The sequence below is a fragment of the Heteronotia binoei genome, chromosome 7, assembly GCF_032191835.1.
Source record: "Heteronotia binoei isolate CCM8104 ecotype False Entrance Well chromosome 7, APGP_CSIRO_Hbin_v1, whole genome shotgun sequence".
NCBI lineage: Eukaryota > Metazoa > Chordata > Lepidosauria > Squamata > Gekkonidae > Heteronotia > Heteronotia binoei.
In genome coordinates this window covers 119,057,488-119,079,618 of record NC_083229.1, presented here as the reverse complement: position 1 = coordinate 119,079,618, position 22,131 = coordinate 119,057,488, and the positions used below count along the sequence as shown (strand labels likewise).

The window sequence follows — 22,131 nt, the reverse complement described above, 5'->3', positions numbered from 1 at the left end:
GAACCGTAGGTTAGCATAACCGTTGTTAATCATTGTATTAGCCACAGATGAGGAAGGATGGAGACGTTATAAGGGCCCTCTTAAATTAAAAGGGAGCCAGCATTACATCAGCTCCAAGTTATAAGACTTGTAGGTAGTTGTGAGTATATCCCACAGTATCTCAGAAGCATGCCTTGATCAATCCAGGTGAGCAGCTGTGTTGGTCTGTAGCAGGGGTGGCCAAACTTGCTTAACGTAAGAGCCACATAGAATAAACATCAGATGTTTGAGGGCCACAAGACAGATGTCTAAGAGCTGCAAGGAAAGAAGGAAAGCAAATAGATGGCTTGGCTTGGAGAAGTGATTTAAGGCGACAAATGGCTTCTTCAGGCTTGCCGATGGAGCAGTGGGGGCTTTGAGAGCCACACAATGTGTGTGAAAGAGCCACATGTGGCTCCCAAGCAGCAGTTTCGCCACCCCTGGTCTGTAGCAACAGAACAAAGTCAGAGTCCAGTGGCACCTTTAAGACCAACAAAGTTTTATCCAAGGTATGAGCTTTCGTGTGCTTGCACACTTCCTCAGATACAAAGAAATGGAAGGTAGCCCTTCAAACTTATAGACAGAGGCTGAACGGCAAAATGAACAAAAAAGTTACATGCTAACTTCCTCGTTAGCCTCTGTCTAGTTTGAAGGGCTACCCTCCCTTTCTTTGAATCTGAGGAAGTGTGCATGCACACAAAAGCTCATACTTTGAATAAAACGTTGTTGGTCTTATAGGTGCGGTTGGACTCTTTGTCCTTTACGCTGGTCAATGTTGGTAATAAACCATGCAATCCTACTCCCCCCCCCTCCAATTCTTCAAATGTATTGACAATTTTGGGAACATCAATAACTCCTTGTAAATACCACTATTCACAGAGTTTGATTTTACTATACCTTTTTTGTCTAGTTTATGAAATATGCACATTGGGATGGAAAGCATTTTATAATGCAACATTTGTCAATGGGCAAACATTTTCATTTTAAACCCATTTAGCAGTTACTCCCATAAGATAAGTTAGCTGACCATCTGCGTAATTCTGTCATGATCACAAACCTCAATGACATTCTTAAAATATCTGCAGAACCCCTAGGAAAATATTTAACTCAAACTTATTTATTGGTTTCACTGTTATTAGCACAGGGGTGGAATTCTAGCAGGAGCTCATTTGCATATTAGGCCACACCCCCTGATGTAGCCAATCCTTCAAGAGCTTACAATGCTCTTTTTTGTAAGCTCTTGAAGGATTGGCTAAATCAAGGATGTGTGGCCTAATATGCAAAGGAGCTCCTGCTAGAATTCCATCCCTGTATTAGCATATTAGTTAACTACAGTTAAAGTTGTCAACTCTTGGAAGGCATAAATCCTGACATGGTATAGATCTCATCTAGGGATGGAACCAGTGGAGTAGGCTAAGAAGTGAAACCCAGTGGGGTTAAGGTCCAAGAATAGAACAAAGGAGTCAAAAAGTGGAGCAAAGAGAAAATATTAATTCATTGAAACAGGGCTTATTTCCTGGGAAAAGAGGTGCCAGAACTCTCCAGAGGGAAATGAAGGAGAAACACATGAATGCCCCTCCTGAACTTTTAAACATTTTTTTGAGAAGTTTGTTTCCACAAAGAAGTTCCAGAACCCAGTTCCCCCCACCCCAAAAAAAGTCCTGCATCTAAAAGTTCCAGCACACATACAAATACATTTTCTGTATCTGAAAAGATATCAGGGGCTAAAGGCAGAAAACTCAACTGCAGTATTTACAGAGAGGTTGCTTTTGAAACACAGAAAATGCCTGGACTGAAAATGAAAGTTAAAATCGGCTGGAAGCCTCATGCTGTAAAGGTCCTTAAGGTGTAGCACTGTAAATTCTTTTGCCTTAAATGGCACTAAACATTCAAGAATCAGCCTGTCTCCCATTCTTTCCATTATGTGAAAAATAGCCTTTATCCAGAAACTGACCAGAAAGGGGGGGGGGGGGGTAGGATCGCCAACAACCTGGAGAAGAGATGTCTTCCTTCTTTAGCCAGGGATGCCAGCTGCAGGATTGGAAATTCCTGAGGTCTTCTATGGAGTATAAAGCCCGAAACTTCAATGGGGCATAATGCCCTAGAGCCCACCTTCCAAAGCAGCCATTTTCTCCAGGGGAACTGATCTGTGTCGCTTGGAGATCAGTTGTAATCCCAGAAGACCTTCAGCCACCACCTGGAGACAGTGCTGGATTAAACCCTATGGAGGCCCCTAGGCAGCCAAAATCTTGGGGAAGGGGAAGGAAAGGTCCCCTGTGCAAGCACCAGTCGTTTCCGACTCTGGGGTGACGTTGCTTTCACAACGCTTTCACGGCAGACCTTTTTACGGGGTGGTTTGCCATTGCTTTCCCCAGTCATCTACACTTTCCCCCCAGGAAGATGGTTACTCATTTTACTAACCTCAGAAGGATGGAAGGCTGAATCAACCTCAAGTCGGCTACCTGAACCAGCTTCCGCTCGCTGGGATCGAACTCAGGTCGTGAGCAGAGGGCTCCGAGTGTAGTACTGCAGCTTTACCACTCTGCACCACGGGGCTCTAAGGGGCCCCTCGCAAATTATTTCAGAGTTGGAGTGCCCACCCCGCCACCCACAGCCCCCTCTGCAGCCTGCAGGTACCTTCTCAAAAGCCCCCTTGACAAAGCTGCAGGAGAGAGGCAGAGAGAGGCAAACTTGGCGCTGCCACCAGTGGCAGCCACACCAGGCAAGTTGGGCAAAGAGCGGCTCAGTTGCTGGCTGCACGCGCAGGCTGGAAGGGATGCAAGCAGGGGGGAAACCGGAGAGGGGGAAGCTGGCCCGGGGCTCCTAAAGCTGTGGGGGCCCAGAGGCCAGTGCCTACTTTGCCTAATTGCCTAATTTGCCTAATTGTTAATCCGGCCTTGCCTAGAGACTAGAAAAGCCAAAAGCTCCATGCAAATAAAGTCTCAAACCACCTTCCTTATTAAATCGGTAATTTATGTGAAATAAAGATGAAATTCACATTCCAATTAAAGACTAGTCTCTTATAAATACCAATAGGTGGAACAGGCAACCCCTGTGATCCATCAGGCAAAGATTTTTATATCCAAACACAATCTGTTATATTATTCAAACAGGGTTTCTTCCATTCCTTGTGTTGGAGTTCAGAAAATAAAGGATCTCAAATCCATTTGAAGTGCAAATCGCAGCAACAGGTGGAACTGGTACGCAAGTCCTGTTTTCACTGGTCACTTTTTCCAAGCTTTTACAGGCTAGGGAAAACCTCTCCAGAACTAGTCTTTCAGGTGGGCAGCCGTGTTGGGCTGAATCAATAGAACAAAGTTTGAGAGCCAGTTTGGCGTAGTGGTTAAGTGTGTGGACTCTTATCTGGGAGAACCGGGTTTGATTCCCCACTCCTCCACTTGCACCTGCTGGAATGGCCTTGGGTTAGCCATAGCTCTGGCAGAGGTTGTCCTTGAAAGGGCAGCTGCTGTGAGAGCCCTCTCAGTTCCACCACCCACCTCACAGGATGTCTGTGGTGGGGGGGAGAAGATGAAGGAGATTGAAAGCCACTCTGCGTCTCTGATTCAGAGAGAAGGGTGGGGTATAAATCTGCAATTCTTCTTCTTCTAGTCGCTTCACAAACAGTTTCCTTAAATATGGTTATAAGGAAGGTGGTTTGAGACGTTATTTGCACGGAGCTTCCAGCTTTCCTTGTCTCAACAAGTCCATGGTTTGCTCTACCACCAGGAGGCTGGCAAACCTACTTAATGGGATGCTATTCACCAGGATTTGTGTCCATGCCACACAAAAAAACTTCAGCTGCCCCTTTCCACACATGACTCTCTTACAGGGGCAGGAAACTGTCTCTTCATGTGGTTGGCAGTCCTGTGTACATATCTGAAAAAGTGTCCTTACTTGCATACAAAAGCTGATACCCAGAATTAAACTTTGCCAGTCTTCAAGGTGCTGATAGGCTCAAACTTTGTTCTATTGCTTCAGCCCAACACGGCTACCCACCTGAAAGAACCAGGTAGTTTGTGATACGAAACACCTCTGCCTGAGACCCAGGATAGCCACAGCCAATGAGAGCCAGTTTGGTGTTGTGGTTAAGTGCACAGACTCTTATCTGGGAGAACCGGGTTTATGAACATATGAAGCTGCCTTATACCTAATCATACTCTTGGTCCATCAAAGTCAGTCTTGTCTACTCAGACTGGCAGTGACTTTCCAGGGTCTCAAGCTAAGGTTTTTCATGCCTATTTGCCTGAACCATTTTTTTTTAGTTGGAGATGCCAGGGGTTGAACCTGGGACCTTCTGTTTACCAAGCAGATGCTCTACCACTGAGCTACCGTCCCATCCCACTCCTCCACTTGCACAGCTGGAATGGCCTTGGGTCAGCCTTAGCTCTCGTAGGAGTTGTCCTTGAAAGGGCAGCTGCTGTCTCTCAGCCCCACCCACCTCACAGGGTGTCTGTTGTGGGATTGGGGAAGGTAAAGGAGATTGTGACAGCCCTGAGACTCTGAGATTCGGAGTGGAGGGTGGGATATAAATCCAATATCTTCAGTCAGAATAGACAAAAAGACCTAAGAACGGGGCAGACCACTGGAAGACCAATGTGACTCAGGACAAGAGCTTTGTATTTTCAAGTCAATAGACAAATGTGAGATTTATTCTGCCCTTCCCCATAAGACTGGCTGCTCGAGTTTTAAATATCTGTGGTGCTCAACAAGCAATTACATTTGCAGCAGGCTTGAACATCTACCAGACCATATTTTCCCAATCAAACACCAAGTTGTTAATTACCCCAGCTATGATGTCAGTGTGGTGCTTAATTGAATGCAATTACTTCTGGGGGTGAGACAATGATTGCTTTGGCTGTGGGTACCATCTTCCTGATGCCTCTTCTCTAAACTGCTTGCCACAGAGTCCCCCTGCTCCCGAAACCGCCATTAAAAAGCCTTAGTAAAGCCATTTAGCCAAAGGGCCGGTTTAAATGTTGCTTGTTAATATATATTAACTTTAATGAGGGAACATTTCATGCAGTAGTCTGGAAACTTATTGCTTTCCCAAATTCCCTTTGCAACACATTGGAACAAGTGCAGTTGGGGGGTGCAAACTGGCCAGTTTTCCGCGGCATGACTGGTAGGGTTGCCAACTGCCTGGAGAAAAATAGTCTTGTCCCTTTAAAACATTGAAAGGAACAGGACTTTTTTTCTTCTCCAGGAATTTTGGCCCCTTTGCTTTCCTCTGAGATATGCTTTGGTCTCTGCTGAGGATGTGTTTGGGTGCACCAAAGGAAGGGAACAAAAAGAAAAGGCTTGGAGCAGGGAGTTAGAGAGGGTTGCCAGCCTCCATGTGAGGACTGGAGATCTCCCGCTTTTTGCTCTTTTCTTGTTGTATATATCAATTTTCTACAATAAAGAAACATTTTGTGTAAACCCCCCCCCCCCTGCTCTCCAGCTGGCGGAGATCAGCTCCCCTGCAGAAAATATAAATCCAACAGGTTCTGATGTGTAAATATGGAACAATATAATCAACACCAGAAATATACTTGTTATCACTCCAAAGTGTGTACAAACATATATCTAAGTGACAAAGACTTGACAATATTTAGAAGAAGATAACAGGTTTATATCCTGCCCTTCTCTCTGAATTAGAGTCTCAGAGTGGCTTACAATCCCCTTTATCTCCTTCCCCCACAATAGACACCCTATGAGGTAGGTGAGGCTGAGAGAGCTCTCCCAGAAGCTGCCCTTTCAAGGACAACTCTGCGAGAGCTATGGCTGTCCCAAGGCCATTCCAGCAGGTGCAAGTGGAGGAGTGGGGAATCAAACCTGGTTCTCCCAGATAAGAGTCCACACACCTAACCACTACAACAAACTGGCCCTGTATTTAAACATACAGTATTGCTTCCAGAATAGCAGCTGGTTACAAAATGCCATCACAGAAGAAGTCTAATGGTGAAAAAGTCCACACAACTCCACATATGGGGCAAAGCTTCCAGAATAGCAGCTGGTTACAAAACACAATGGCATTGTACCATGCTGATGCCCCTCCCCTCATCAAACCTCACCCTTTCCCAGCTCCACCCCCAAAGTCTCCAGACCTGGCAACCCTAAGAGAGATAAAGAAAGGATTTTAGGATTTAGTGAGCGGAAGTGCAGCAACTGAATGGAGGGAATGAAACGGGGTGCAAGCAGGGGTGGAATTCTAGCAGGAGCTCCTTTGCATATTAGGCCACACCCCCTGATATAGCCAATCCTCCAAGAGCTTAACAAGGCTCTTTTTTGTAAGCTCTTGGAGGATTGGCTGCTTCAGGGGTGTGTGGCCTTATATGCAAAGGACTTCCTGCCAGAATTCCACCCCTGGGTACAAGTCAAGTCAATGGAGCAAGAGAAGGTTAAGTGCTTAAGAGCAAACAATAACTTTCATTTGAATGGGAAGAGGGAGAGGAAACAATATCAGTTGAGGAGGCACAACAGGCAAAGCCCATCCTTGTTGCTCCTTGACGTGATCCCCAGCCACTCAGTGGAATTCAAGATTGGACAGTCTTACGCCTGTTCCAAACACACATTTGCTACTGAGCCCAGGGTAAGCCAACTATGATGGACAGGAGGCTGTCCCGCCCTGGAAAGGGGAACAGCCACTCAGCCGCGCCTGTGGGCATGCTGCTCTGGTGTCCATCACTTTTGGAACAGTGGAGGGAAGCACCACACGACATACGAGAGGAGTTCGGCCGCAGGCAGAGAAAAATGGTAGCTCAGGTCTGGCTCAGCAAAAGAGCAGATGGAGTGAAGGGTAGCTCAGCCTTTCAGGGTGGTTTGGCTCTACTTCCCTGAGAGAATAGAGTATTCAATTTTTAGGCCAGTATCAGGTGATGAGCAGACCTTGTGCCATTTTAACCTGTCTCTTGAAAGGGCTAGTGGTGGTGGTAGGGGAGGTGAAACCCTGTGTAGGTGAGAAGATCCAATCTAGTGGCTAGCTCAAGGGTGTCAAACATACGGCCCGTGGGCTGGATCAGCCCTGCAGAGGGCTCCAATCAGGCCCTCCGGCAACTGGCTGTCGTCTGCTATATTTTCCTTTGCCTGCTTTTTTCGGTCGCCATTTTGTGTTTCTTCTCAGATAAGCCAGAGCAGCGAAGCAGCCTTTCCCTCTCCCCCCTCCCTTTTCTCAAAGGGAGGAGCAGCCTCAGCCAATGAGGGAACTTGGTTCTATAGCTCTGCTGGGTGATTAAGTTTGCCAGGCTCAATTAATCACTCTGCAGAGCTACTGAGACAAGCCTCTCTTCCTTCTAATGAATGGCTGAGGCTCCTCCTCCTCCTCGTGCCCCAGGGAAGGAAAGAAAGAGCCAGAGTTTCCTTTGCCAGTCCCCACCATCAGGTCAAGAGAACTACAAAGAGTGCTTTTAAGACTAGCAACGTTTTAGTGAAGGTATGAACATTTTGCCTTGCTACAGAGAGAGAGAGTTTTGTTGGGCTTGTTATGGTTGTAACTGGGTTCCCCTCCTCTTTTTCACTGTACTCATGCCCTCCAGTCTTTCTCAATAGGAAAGCATGTGAACTATTTAGAAGAAAAATATCAAAATTAGGCTTGAGTGTGTGTTCCACCCCAGGTTTACCCAACAAATTTTCCTTAATTTTTCTTTCACATTTTCCTTTGATTGGGGGTCTTGAATTTAGACTTCCCAGACAGTAGCCTGACACTGACCACTGTACGTGACTGTTTCTCTGTTCTTGTAGTTGTTTTTTTTTGGGGGGGGGGGGAGTTGTAGTCATTTTTCTGGGGGAAACGATAGTTTTGTAGACAAGCACATAGCCCTCAGTCTGTGCCATGGCGCCTTCACATGTTCTTGACTAGTACGTGAAGCAACTTCTGTACAAAAGCTCACAATGCCCAGCTGCTTCATGTTCCTCTGAGTCTTAGGCTCAAAGCATTGACCATGAGATGTCTGTAATGAATCAAAAGTAGGTTTGCAACTGACAGATGTGCACACCTGAACAGCACATATTCAAGACTGATACAGCACATTGTCTGCAGTTTTTGATGCAATAATTCATAGCAAGAGGTGACATTTATTAGAGACTGTAAAACAAAATATTGCAAGCGTGCTAATATTTTAAACATGTTTTATTTTAAGTTAAAAAATACGTAATTGTGTATCTGTGCCCTTTATAAAGTTTATATGTTCGCTACCTGGCATTACATTTTATGATACACATGGCCCGGCCCGACAAGGTCTCATTTATGTCAGATTTGGACCTCGTAAAAAATGAGTGCGACACCTATGGTTTATAGACTAAAACAAACCTGGTTCCCCAAAATCATAGGCAGTTGTGTGGGTCTCCTCAGTTGGCAGGACAGGCCTCCCACAAAGGGGAAACAGCATGGAAAGACCATAACAGTAATAAGAAAAAGGAAAGCCTGGCTAAGATCTATGGCAGGGGTGGCCAAACTGTGGCTCTTTCACACAAATTGAGTGGCTCTCGTAGCCCCCATTGCCTTGTCAGCTGATTTGAAAAAGGCACTCATCTCTTTAAGTCACTTCTCCAAGCCAAGCTAGCCAGCAGCTTGGAAAATGCATTTAAAGTTAAAGTTGCTTTCTTTCAGCCTCTCTCTCTCTTCCCATGCATTTCCTTCCTTCCCGCTCTCAAACATCTGACGTTTATTCTACGTGGCTCTTAGGTTAAGCAAGTTTGGCCACCCCTGATCTGTGAGATGCAAACCACATAATCTCCAACGAAGCCTAAACATTCACTTCTGCTTCCGTAATCCTAAACTTTTCTGTGTAAATGGTAAACTCCTCGGAAATCAGTTGGATTTACTTGTGGATAAACACAGGTAGGCTTGAGCATAACACAGCAACAAAGTCACATAAGCGCACAAACCGAGGAATTGTTGTTGGTATAATTAACTTCATCATACCGAAAAGGTTCACCACCAATGAGGTAACATTACCCGAATTCGCTATATGATGTGAACATCTGGTGGTGATGCAGAATATTTCAGCGTTATTAACCCCCTTTATTAAAAGTTTGTAAATTTGATCCTATTTTCTAGATGAGACAGTTCTTTTTGTATTCTATTTTTCTGGTCTCCATGGGAGGAATGGTGTTTATGTAACACTCCCTTGTTTTTTTCTGCATGCTTACTCTCTGTGTAAATATAACTTCCTCTAACAAAAACACAAAAGACCTATTTAATAACTTCAAATACTCCTCTGAGTCTGTTTACTCAAAAGGGGCCTGCCAAGTTTGGTTTAGCTGCAACAAAACTGGTTTGGGGTAAGCCAGGGCCCAGTATTCCCATGCTTTTTAAAAGGCTCTAATTTAGCTAAGGCTGCTGGTGGTAAATTCTCTTTGAAGCCAGAGGAAAAATTTAGTTGCAAGAAGTAAGTCAAATTGTTCCCTGTGGAACTTGGGTAATTGCCAACTGTAGCTAGATAGGGATTCCGATTTTTTTAAAAAATAGGCACTGCAGCTCTTTTAGAGCCAGGGGTGGCCAAACTGTGGCTCAGAAGCCACGTGTGGCTCTTTCACACACATTGTGTGGCTCTTGAAGCCCCCACCAACCTGTTTGCCAGCTTGGAGATGGCATTTCTCTCTTTAAATCACTTATTCAAGCCAAGCCAGCTGGTGGCTTGGAGAATGCAAAGTTAAAGTTGCATTCTTTCCACCTCAACCTCCCTCCCCCATCTAGCTGCTTTCCATCCTTCCTTCCTTCTATCCTTCCTAGTGGCTCTCAAACACTTGATATTCATGTCCAGCAGATCTCAAATGTCTGACATTTATTCTGTGTGGCTCTTATATTAAGCAAGTTTGGCCACCCCTGGTGTAGTGGTTAAGCGCATGGACTCTTTATCTGGGAGAACTGGGTTTGCTTCCCCACTCCTCCACTTACAGCTGCCGGAAGAGCCCTCTCAGCCCCACCCACCTCACAGGGTGTCTGTTGTGGGGGGAGAAGATATAGGAAATTGTAAGCCGCTCTGAGTCTCTGACTCAGAGAGAAGGGCGGGGTATAAATCTGCAGTCTTCTTCTTCTTCTAAAATGCCTGCTTCAAAATATCTCCAAAGAAGGGCTTGCAACTTCACTCTCTCATTTTCCTTGCATGGGCAGCCTGCAATTCATAAATCACCAACCCTCCCACTTGTTCATATGTTCAGTGAGCATGGCCAATCGATAAACAGTTTGTTAATTGCAACTGGAACGACATTTGTAAGGTTATGGGGAGGCATGATATTTATGAGCCAGAAGTTCTGAGCCAATTTGCTTCCCATTAAAAAGGGTGACCTCTCTGGACTGGTTTTTTTTTTAAGTGCGGAGACCGGAGTTGTGCAAGGGGTTGAGAGCTGCTGAAAGAAAACTTCACTGCTGGATAAAGAAAATTAAGGCTGGACTGATGAGTCCAGAAGAAACAACCACCAGCTGTCAGTGTGACTTCCGTTGCTCTGAGAGAACCCACGTAGGTATGTTGTAGGCTGGGGTGGCCAAACTGCATCTCGGGAGCCACATGTGGTTCTTTCACACATATTGTGTCGCTCATAGTCAGGGGTGGGATTCTAGCAGGAGCTCCTTTGCATATTAGGCCACACACCCCTGGTGTAGCCAGTCCTCCAAGAGCTTACAAGGCTCTTTTTTGTAAGCTCTTGGAGGATTGGCTACATCAGGGGTGTGTGGCCTAATATGCAAAGGAGCCCCAGCACCCCACTGGTTGGCATGGAGAAGGCATTTCCCTCTTTAAATCACTTCTCTAAGCCAAGCCAGCTGGCAGTTTGGAGACCACATTTAAAATTAAAGTTGCTTACTTTCCCCCTTTCCCTCCCCCTTGTTGGCACCTTTAAGACCAACGAAGTTTATTTTGTGTGCATGTACACTTCTTCAGATATGAAGTACTAGAATGACATTGGAGTCCACTGGCACCTTTAAGACCAACAAAATTTAATTCTGGATGTAAGCTTTTGTGTGCATACACAGTTCATTAATTAGAATCTGTTTGGTGTAGTGGTTAAGTGCATGGACTCTTATCTGGGAGGAATGGGTTTGATTCCCCACTCCTCCACTTGCAGCTGCTTCAATGGCCTTGGGTTACCCATAGCTCTCACAGGAATTGTCCTTGAAAGGGCAGCTTCTGGGAGAGCTCTCTCAGCCCCACCCACCTCACAGGGTGTCTGTTGTGGGGGGAGAAGATAAAGGAGATTGTAAGCCACTTTGAGATTTGGATGGAGAGTGGGGAATAAATCTGTGGTCTTCTTCTTTATGTACTGGGGGGAGGAGCATAATTCCACAATACAACAGGCTGGCTACGACTGCTTAACTAGCTGAGTTCTGCTGGCTTCCGGACAGGCCGCCAAAAGACTCGTGCCTGCTCTCACTCAAGAGGAAATCCAGGAACAGCGCAGCCAATCAGGCCCTTTGTAAAATAGCCCCAGATATAATTTCACTAGTAACAAAGTTAATAAAATAGTCAGAGGGCGTCAAGTAAGGTCACCAACATTGTCAGAGGGAATTAGCCAATTCATCTTGCTGGGCATATTAGTAGAGCAGAGGCTGGGAACCAAACGTTCACGTCAACTTTCCCAATCCATGCATTCATACATATGTAAAAGCTTATCGTTTTTCCCCAGTGAAGAAGTACCATGGCCAGGGGTGGAATTCTAGCAGGAGCTCATTTGCATATTAGGCCACACCCCCTGACGAAGTCAATCCTCCAAGAGCTTACAAGGCTCTTTTTGGTAAGCTCTTGGGAGGATTGGCTACATTAGGGGTGTGTGGCCTAATATGCAAAGGAGCTTCTGCTAGAATTCTACCCGTGACCATAGTCATCCCATATCTCTAACCAATGGTCTTGTCCCCTACTTGGACTACGTTTTTCCAAAAGGTCTATTTCAGGGCTGGTTCATGGGTGCCGTGGCTGACATCTTTCCCAGTACCCACCAAGTGTTTTTAGAAAGTGGGTGGTACCAAATTGGGCTTTTGCTTTGGAGATTTGCTTCTGATTGGAGATTTGACTGGCTCTAGATTTTTTTTTAATAGAAAATGTTGCTTTAGCATCAGCTTCCACCACAGCACAAAGATTTTCATCAGCCACTTCCTGGCTGGTGCCACCTCCTATGACGGCCATTTTGTGGCTTCCCCCACCCGGCTGCGTCAGAACCCAGAAAGTGCCCACAGCCTGGAAAAGGTTGGGAACCCCAGCCTACCTAATAAAGATGGCATATTCTGCCCTCACCTTTTGCTTACAGCCTTCTTCTTATAACCTCACACAAATCCAAATCTTCTGCATAATCAGTTTCAGGGCTTTTTTTGGACAGGAGCGCACAGCAGCAGTGCTTTGCCTGGGCTGGCCAGAGCTCCGGCTGGCACGCTGGGGAAGGCATGGGGAGGCATCTTTAAACATCTTCCTGAAGCCTTCAGCCTTCCTCAGTGTGCCCACTGCAGCAGGCGTACTGGGGAAGGCTCGGGGAAGCTCCTGCTGGGCTTTTTCTACAAAAAAAAGCCCCGAATTCAGTTTACTAAGTGATGGAACGAATTCTGCAAAACAAAGCACATTTCGTTTTTCAGCCCAGAGCTGGCAATCTCACATGCGCATATGATGCAAAATTAAACACATTTAGTTGAAACGCCGCTCGTTGATGCTGTTAAACAGAAACAGAAGCTTCTGTTGCAAAATGTAATTTGAGGTTTCTGTCTGGTTGGAGAGCAATCTGCTTACAGGTGTGGTGGGCTCACATTTATTGAAAATCAGAGAGCTTTAAGTTTAAGTGCTGCATTGCCTCTTACTGCTCTGGAAAATCTGAGTGGCTTGTGTCGCTTGGTAAGGTATCAACTCCCATGAAACAGGGACAGGATGTTTTTACAGTATTTTATCCATAGCACTGAGTACCTATGCCTGTTTCCTTGTTCCAAGAGTACACGTGGCACATGGATTAGCTGAAGGAACAGCTGCCATTGTGAGACTTTGAATGAATCTTGGATGACTAGCCTAAAGGTCAAGCTAGTCCCCTGTGCAAGCACCAGTCATTTTTTCAACTCTGGGGTGACGTTACTTTCACGTTTTCACGGCAGACTTTTTATGGGGTGGTTTGCGATTGCCTTCCCCAGTCATCTACACTTTCCCCCCAGCAAGCTGGGTACTCATTTTACTGATCTTGGAAGGATGGAAGGCTGAATCAACCTGGAGCTAGTTTCCTGAACCAGCTTCTGCTGGGATCAAACTCAGGTCGTGAGCAGAGAGCTCCAACTGCAGTACTGTGGCTTTACCACTCTGCGCCACGGGGCTCTTCATGACTAGCCTATAGTTCTGTAAACTGTTATACTGTTGTTTCATTATATTGTTTTTAAGCTGAATTGTTGATTTTAACATTTTGTTAGCTGCCCTGAGCCCTTAAGGGGATGGCGGGATACAAATCTAATGAAATAAGTGAATAAATAATTTCACACACATTGGATAATGCACTTTCAATGCACTTTAGCCACTTTTTGCAAGTAGATTTTCCTGTTTCGCACAGGAAGATCCAGCTGCAAAAACACAGTGAAAGTGCCTAAGTAGATGATTGCTTTCCCATCACATCATGACAGGGGGCGGATGAAGAGATGGATGTTAGTATCCCATTTCACACTGCCAACATGCCTACTGGGATGCCTAGATTCAACAGCTGTATTGCCAAAAAGCTAAATGGATTGACTGATGCATCTATACATTATTGGCATCTTACAATTTTTGGCTGCCAACATGGTGTGCACATTTCATGGGTCTGTTGTGGTTCCTTGGGAGTTCCGGTGATGCTGCCATGTGCAGTGACTAAGGATAAGAAGGTGATGATGATGATATTGGATTTATATCCTGCCCTATACTTTGAATCTCAGAGCAGCTTACAATCTCCTTTATCTTCTTCCCCACAACAAACACTCCTGTGAGGTAGGTGGGGCTGAGAGAGCTCTCCCAGACGCTGCCCTTTTAAGTACTATTCTGTGAGAGCTATGGCTAACCTAAGGCCACTCCAGCAGCCGCAAGTGGAGGAGTGGGGAATCAAACCCGGTTCTCCCAGATAAGAGTCTGCACACTTAACCACTACACCAAACTGGCTCTTATGCTTATGACTTTTTGGGGGGAGGGGGGGTTCAGAGGTTGTGAATATTTGGTACGGGAAGGAACAGGTCTCTTGGTGTACGGTGGTGCCCTCCAGCCTAATTTCAAAGACACAGTTATAGACAACGGCAAATGCCATTAAGTCATATCAACATTTCCCTGCTAAAGGCAAATTCTGTCTGTTCTCAAATGAAGCAAGCAGAAGATCTGTACAAAGAGAGCAAGAAGGCAATTAATAAGCCCTTGGCTATCCATAAGGAAAACAATCTGCTTGATAGCTGGATCTAACCCATGTGGAAACAGGATGGCGGGCACAAACTGAAACCACTTTCCCCACCGTGGTCCCCAATCAACGTCCCCTCCTCCACTAGCCTCCCCTACTTCTTATTAAAGTGTAAAGAGATGGGAGATCCTATCACAGATTCCTAGTACCTTGGCGAATTTTCCCTTCGTTGCAGCGAAAAACGCGTCAGTCAGAATGGGGAGAAATTTCGGTCCTTCCTCCACTGTGCATCTTGATCACCTTTGGGCAAATCACTGACTCCCACTCTAATTTAACTCAGAGGACGAGGATAACTGAGCTCCTCAGAAGAGCGGGGAACCGGCAAAGCAAAATCTCATCCTTGGCTGCGGGCGCATCAGAACGCAAAACCCTCAATAAACAACAGCAACAAAATGTAAAATTAACCCATCGCATTTTCTTATTAAAAAAGAACAGTTTCTTTAAAATGTACACTAAAACATGCATCCTTTAAAAATAACAACATAATTAGAGTCCCCGCCCCCAGTCTTATCTCATATATGAAAGTCTCCAAATGTGGTCTTTCCTTGGGAATAAGCAAAGACCTATAATGAAGCCCAACAGAGCAGTGTTGATCTTCCCACACTTCGGTCCGTTACTAATTCCAGAAGTGAACATTGAGAGACACAGTGGGCAAAATGCTTGCTATAGGCAATAGATTTTGGCATGAACTTGTCATATTTTCCAAGGTGATTTCTCAGATGTCCTAGCGACCACCTGATTCACAAGTGGTGTACTGAGCACAACGGGCATCCTTACGACGCACTCCAGTGTGTGCATGTGTCTGTGTGTCTGTAAGATAAGATTCAGATCCCAAAAACAGGGAAGGAAGAGTTATCAAGGTGCCATTTGTAGCATCAAGTTTTCCAGGTATTCAAGTTAACTTTATTTGTTCCTCAGGTTGACTGAAGGTTTCAAAAAAAAAATATCAATCATTCATTTGGTCACAATGAATGGCGCTTGGTTCTTTTCCACAGCTCTAGTCTCTTTGTGGTCAGCAGCTGGGACAGTCCACTTAAAAGCATCAAGAAGATGGCAAAGGACATGACCAGGACGTAGTGGCTAATGCTGCGGATAGACAGAAAAATATTGGTTAGGGGGAAAAAAGATTGTCCTTCAAAAAGCTTACCAGAAACCAAGCTCACTGGTAAATTCAAGCAAGATAACCTTGATGGCTTTGCCACCAGAAAGGTCCATTCATCAACAGTTTATTAATGGAGTTAGCCATAGCAATACAGAATGCAGAGACAACACAAAAACCATAGGCAGATTTAATCTCTCAACATGTAGAGCAAGGGTGGCCAAACCTGCTTAAAATAAGAGCCACAGAGAATAAAAACAGGTTGCTTACCTGTAACTGATGATCTTCGAGTGGTCATCTGTGCAGTCACACACATGGGTCTTGCCGCAGGCAACGGATCCATACCTCGGAGCTCCAATAGCTCGCCTATAGGGATTTTTGGCGCGCTTTCCTCCCGCCCCGAGGAGCAGGCACCGACCGCGCATGCCTGGAGCGGGGGGGGGGAGCGGCCATCCCACTCAGTTTCTTCCAGCCGCCACTGACACTAAAAGTATAAGGTAAGGAACGATAAGAAAAGGCCAGCAGCGGGGAAGGCTGGGTGGGCGTGTGTGACTGCACAGATGACCACTCGAAGATCATCAGTTACAGGTAAGCAACCTGTTTATCTTCTTCGTGGTCTCTGTGCAGTCCCACACATGGGTGACTAGCCAGCTAAATGTCCTGGAGGAGGGTGCTGGTAAAGAAGAAAGTTAGTCACCTAACCAAAGCATATGATATTATGCAACACAGAGATGGAAGCGGATGCACTCACCCCTGACTTCAGTGGAAGATGGATCTGAGGACCGCTTGACCGAAGGAGGCGTCACGTCTCGCACGAACGTCTAGAGCATAGTGGGAGACGAACGTGGATGGTGAGGACCACGATGCAGCCGCACAAATGTCCTCTAGGGAGACGCCCTGCAGGAAAGCCGAAGACGTCGAGACCGCTCTAGTAGAGTGGGCCTTAAGACCTTCGGGCAGAGGCTGATTAGCCAGTTCGTAGCACAACCTGATGGCACTAACTACCCATTTAGATAGTCTCTGGGTAGAGATTTTGTGTCCTCTGTGAGGATTTCCGTAGGCCACAAACAGATTAGGGTCCTTACGGAAAGGTTGTGTACGATCAAGGTAGAAGGATAAAGCCCTTCTAACGTCCAGCGAATGTAGGGCTCGTTGTCCCTGGTCGGATGGGTTGGAGAAAAACGTTGGCAGAGAAGTTGTAGTCGACAGGTGGAACTGGGAGACAACCTTAGGAAGGAACGCAGGATCCGGTCGCAGAACAACCTTGTCCTTATGGAAAATGGTGTAGGGAGGGTCATGGCGAAAGGCGCATAAGTCACTTGCCCATTTGCCTGAGGTAAGGGCTACCAGCAATGCTGTTTTCCAGGACAGGAGGTTAAGCTGCGTGGTGGCCATAGGTTCGAATGGGGTTCTCATTAGGCAAGAGAGAACTAGGGATAAACTCCAAGAAGGGGCAAAAGGTTTAGTAGGTGGATGCAAGTGCAGCATGCCCTTAAGAAAGGCTTTCGTTAACTTATGGGAAAAAACTGTTTTACCCTCTACCGGGTCATGGAACGCGGAGATAGCCGAAAGATGAACCCTTAAGGAGGAGTAGCAGAGGCCTGATGTCTGCAACGAAAGTAGGTAGTCCAGGATCAGATTGAGAGGCACAGATTCTGCTCGGAGGTGATTGGAGGCAGCGAAAGAACAGAAACGCTTCCATTTGTGTTTATACAAAAGTCTGGTGGAAGGCTTCCTAGCATTAAGGATAACATTCGCTACCTCTGTAGAGAGGAAGGAGGACGGATCCTCCATGCTGTTAGGGCCAGGGTGCGTGGATTGTGATGCAGCACCCTGCCGTTCGCTTGAGTCAAGAGATCGCCCGCTAAAGGAAGCCGGCGGTAGGTGTGACTTGACATTTGAAGTAGTCTCGTGAACCATGGCTGCCGTGGCCACCATGGAGCAATGAGGATACAGTCTGTGCCGTCTCGAGCAATCTTGATTAACACCCGTGTTATGAGGGGGGTCGGTGGAAACAGGTAATGTAGTGGCCCTTTCCAGGTGTGCAGGAACGCATCGTTGCCCCTCCTGGTGTAAAAACGAGGACATTTCGCATTGTCCCTTGAGGCGAAAACATCTATCCTGGGTATCCCAAAGCAGCGAAAGATGCGCCGGAGGTAGACTTGATTGAGGGACCACTCGTGGTCGTCTATCCGAATTCTGCTGAGGGAGTCGGCCAGAACATTCTCCACACCCGGAAGGTGGATAGCAGTCAAGTAGATGTTGTGTTTCACACACCATTCCCAGAGCCGTATAGCAATGCGGCATAGCCGAAGAGATCTTGTGCCCCCCTGTTTGTTGACATAAAATACAGTCGCCATATTGTCGGTGGAGACCTGAACATGACGACCTGCGACTAAAGGCAGGAACGAATGAAGGGCCCGGTGAACTGCGATCAATTCCAGGCAATTGATGTGATTTGCCCGCTCGGCCCCTGTCCAAAGGCCTCTGACGGTCTTGCCCTCTAAGTGGGCTCCCCATCCCCACATAGAGGCGTCCGTGGTTAGAACAACTGATGGCAGAGGAAGAAGGAAGGGCATTCCGGATGAGAGATTCTCTAGTATTGTCCACCAACAAAGGGAGTGCAAAGCCGTTAGGGGAACGGTGAGAAGAGTGCTCTGTGGTTGTGCATGCGGGTGGTAAGCCCGGACGAACCAGAGTTGAAGATGTCGCATTCTCAGTCGAGCAAAGCGAAGCACCGAAGTGGTCGCAGCCATGAGGCCCAAGAGTCTCTGAATGTTGAAAGCAGACTGGCATGGGTTGAGAAGAAATAGATTGGCCAGTGATATGATGGACTGGGCGCGGTCGTGCGGAAGGAACGCCAAGTGAGGGGACGTACATAGACGAGCACCTATAAACTGGAGGTCCTGGGTCGGCATGAGGTGTGATTTGGTGGTATTCACACAGAGGCCCAGGGAGGCCAGCAGAGAGAGGGTTGTGTCGAGATTTCTCTGCAGCTGGTGCTGAGTTGGTGCAATCAGGAGCCAGTCGTCTATGTACGGGAATACTGAAATGTTCTGAAGGCGCAGGGCAGCTGCCACCACTGCCATGCACTTTGTAAACACTCTGGGTGCAGTGGAAAGTCCAAAGGGTAGGGATCGGTATTGGAAGTGTTGATGACCTATTGCAAAACGCAGGTACCTGCGGTGGTGGGGGCGGATTGTTATATGGAAGTAGGCGTCCTGAAGATCTAGGGAAGCCATCCAGGAGTCTTGGGGAATGAGAGGGAGTATGGACTGGAGAGAAATCATTCTGAATTTCTTGTAAATTATGTGTTCGTTTAGCTTCCGAAGATCCAGGATAGGGCGCCTGCCCCCGTCCCTCTTTGGGACTAGGAAGTACCTTGAATAGAACCCCGTCCCGCGGTGTAGAGGAGGAACTGGTTCTATTGCGTTTTTTTGGAGCAAGTCCAGAATTTCCTGTTGGAGGTGAGGAGAGGGTGGAGTAACTATAAAGTAACGGAGGTGAGGAGGTGAAGCGAACTCTATTGCGTAACCTAGACGCACAATGGTGAGAACCCAGGAATCGGTGGTGATGGAATGCCAAGTTGGGTAAAATGGGAGTAGTCTGGTCTGGTACAGAGGACTCAGCGGTAGGGTTGGAAGAGAGTCAAAGAGACTGCTTAGTTGGTTGAGATGGCTTTTTGGACGATTGCACACGTGGCCGTTGTTGGAACGGTTGTTTCTGGTGTTGAGGCTTTTTTCTCCAGAGATCTTGCTGTCTGGGAGAGCGTTGACGGCGCTGAAAAGGAGGTTTCCATGGTCTTTGCTTGGTAAAGGTCTGAGAGGTCGATTGTGAGACCCCCAAGCGCTTGGCTCGCTTCTGTCCATCGTCCACAGAGGTGAGAACTTCATCCATCGAAGCGTGGAACAGTCCGAGACCGTCAAACGGAAGATCTTCTATCTTCTGTTTAATATCTGGCTGCAGGTTAGTCGACCGTAGCCAGGCATGGCGCCGCAGGGCCACTGAGGTGGCAAACACTCTGGAGGAACAAGAGACGGCGTGTCTAAGGGAATTTATCTGTTGTTTAGAGACACGCGACAACTCCGAAACCAGGCCGGAAACGGTCTTCTGTGAGGAGTCAGGCATAGAAGCAAGGTGAGGTGTTATCTGGTTTGCGAGATTGAACGTGTATGCCGCAAAATAAGCGAGATAGTTGTTTAGTTTGGAGTTAGTGCAGGCAAAGCCGTAAATTTTCCTTGCTAAAGTGTCCAATTTCCTACCCTCGCGGTCGGGAGAAGCAGGGTGACGAGATTGTTTGGCCTTAGTGGCCGAATGCACTATTATAGAGTTAGGAGCCGGATGGGAGGCTAGAAATTTACAATCAGTAGCATGCACCCTGTAGAGGGAGTCGAGGCGTTTGGAAATAGCAGGTATGGAGGCAGGCTTTTCCCAAGATTCACAGAGGGCCTCCAGATGGACAGGAAGCATAGGCAGTGTTGAGCCCTCAGGTAAGTCGGATTGGACGAGGTCATGTACCACGTCGGAGACCCTAGGAGAGTCCGATGGCATAGGAATATTAAGGGCCGTGGCCATAGTAGTTATTAGGTTGAGATATGCCTTAGAACTGTCCGATGGTGAAAGCCGAGTGGGAACGTCAGAATTAGGCGAGGCTGGAGGCCCTCAGAGTCTGAATGGTCTGAAGTGTCGACCTCTGAGAGTGAATCCTGTCGTTGAGGCGTCATGGACCTGCGCGGTGAACGGTCCCGAGACAGCCCAGCGCGAGGAGACCGGTCCCGAGACGGCCCAGCGCGAGGAGACCCGGATGGGGACGGCCCGGCGCGCGGAGACCCCGATGGAGGTGGTTTAGAAACCGCTGCGGAAGGTGGTTTAGGAGGAGGTTTCGGAAGATCTCGGATTCGAGAGTGAGAAGGAATCTCGAAGGCCTCACGAGACCGATGGGTGTAGTGATGTTGACCCCTGGCGGATTCGAGAATCTCCCGGGTCCGAGCATCTCGGGTCCGATACGATCGGTCTCTAGAGTAGTAGGGAGACGTGTGTCGATAATGGTGAAAGTCATGATCCTGAGAACGGCACCGGGGAGAATAGGCATCACGGATCCGAGGAGTCAAAACGTCGCGAATGTCTGGCTCGGGTTCGAAGTCAGAATATTGTTCAGAAGGAGATCGAAAGTCTCTTCGGTCCGATGTATGGGTTCTAAGAGATGGGGATCTAGACTGGGAGCGGTCGTAGTAGCGATCCCGATAGCGATCCCGATAGTCGTCTCGGTACGGGGAAGTGGAGCGAATACGTTCGCCACGGACCGGAGAGCGTGAGCGGAATCTTTGAATGCAGACCTGGGTAGAAGAGTCCTTGACTTGCACGGAAACTGGAATGTCTCGAAAAAGCTCGGGACGGACGCTAGACGTTTCCGGTTGAAGAAAGTCCGATGGCACTTCGCTGTGGATCGAGGGTGACCTGGAGCCAATCGGGATGATCTCAATCCTTGGGGACTGAGGAGTCAGCTGCGGCATGTCTGTAATAACATCGGACGGCGCCGAGAGTTCCGGAGGCACAATCGGAATCGAGCGTCCTGTCCCAGCCGAAGTGGATTGTGTAGAAGACATGGCGAGAGCGGTAGTGGAAGCGAGCGGGTCGCGAGGTCGCTTAGGAACCGACGATTTGGGAACCGACGATTTCGGGCTGGAGGCCGTCGGACTAGAGTGGCGAGACTTCGATGCCGAGGACGATCCGGAGTGACGCAGTTTTTTAGGCGCCTTGCCTTCGGACCCAGAGGGCGATTCCGAATGATGCAGTTTTTTCGGTACCTTGCCCTCAGAGTGTTTAGATGACTTTTTGTCGGACTTATGCTTCTTAGGAATATGCAGAAGGGCCGACACAGCCGAATCTCCTGCTCTCTGTGGGGGAGGCGGCGGATCCGAAGAGGGCATCGCCCGGAGGGACCTTTCTATGAGGAAACTGTGAAGGCGGGCCGCTCTATTTTTCCGCGCCTGCTTGCAAAAACTGGCGCAATGAGTACAGGAGTCGACATGATGGGATTCCCCCAAGCAGAATAGGCACTGAGAGTGGCCGTCAGAAGAAGGGAACTTCGCCCCACACCTCGCACACTTTTTAAACGATGTTTTCCCTTCCATGCGCTCCGGACGGGGAGGGGAAGATGGAAGGGAAGGGGGGGGGGAAGAACAGCGCAGAGGAGGCTTCCTTTTTTTTTCTCTCTTTTTTTTTTTGGACGAAAAATCAGAAAGGAAAGGAGAAACAGAAAGAAGAAAGAGTGGTACGATACCAAGATGAGGCGAAGCAGAAGGAGGAACGCAGCAAGGTAGGTGTTGTCCGGGCGGCGGAAGGGAAGAAACTGAGTGGGATGGCCGCTCCCCCCCCGCTCCAGGCATGCGCGGTCGGTGCCTGCTCCCCGGGGCGGGAGGGAAGCGCGCCAAAAATCCCTATAAGCGAGCTATTGGAGCTCCGAGGTATGGATCCGTTGCCTGCGGCAAGACCCATGTGTGGGACTGCACAGAGACCACGAAGAAGATATGTCAGATGCTTGAGAGTTGCAAGACATGAACAAATATTACACACACATCTTTATTAAAACTCTTAATACTTCCTTTGCACAGAAAGATAAAATGCATATGCATGCACTTTACAACACAACCATGCTAGGAGAC

At 47.5% G+C, this 22,131-nt stretch overlaps 1 protein-coding gene across 1 annotated transcript in view; it reads right to left on the bottom strand.

The window, feature by feature from the left end:
- Nucleotides 1–14,762: 14,762 nt before the first annotated feature.
- PIGN (phosphatidylinositol glycan anchor biosynthesis class N) overlaps nucleotides 14,763–22,131 on the bottom strand; it is a 137,932-nt gene continuing 130,563 nt past the window's right edge. The window contains exon 28 of the mRNA XM_060244280.1: nucleotides 14,763–15,453. Within this exon, the coding sequence (XP_060100263.1) occupies nucleotides 15,330–15,453 (124 nt within the window). The 3' untranslated portion in view covers nucleotides 14,763–15,329. The remainder of the gene's footprint in view (nucleotides 15,454–22,131) is intronic.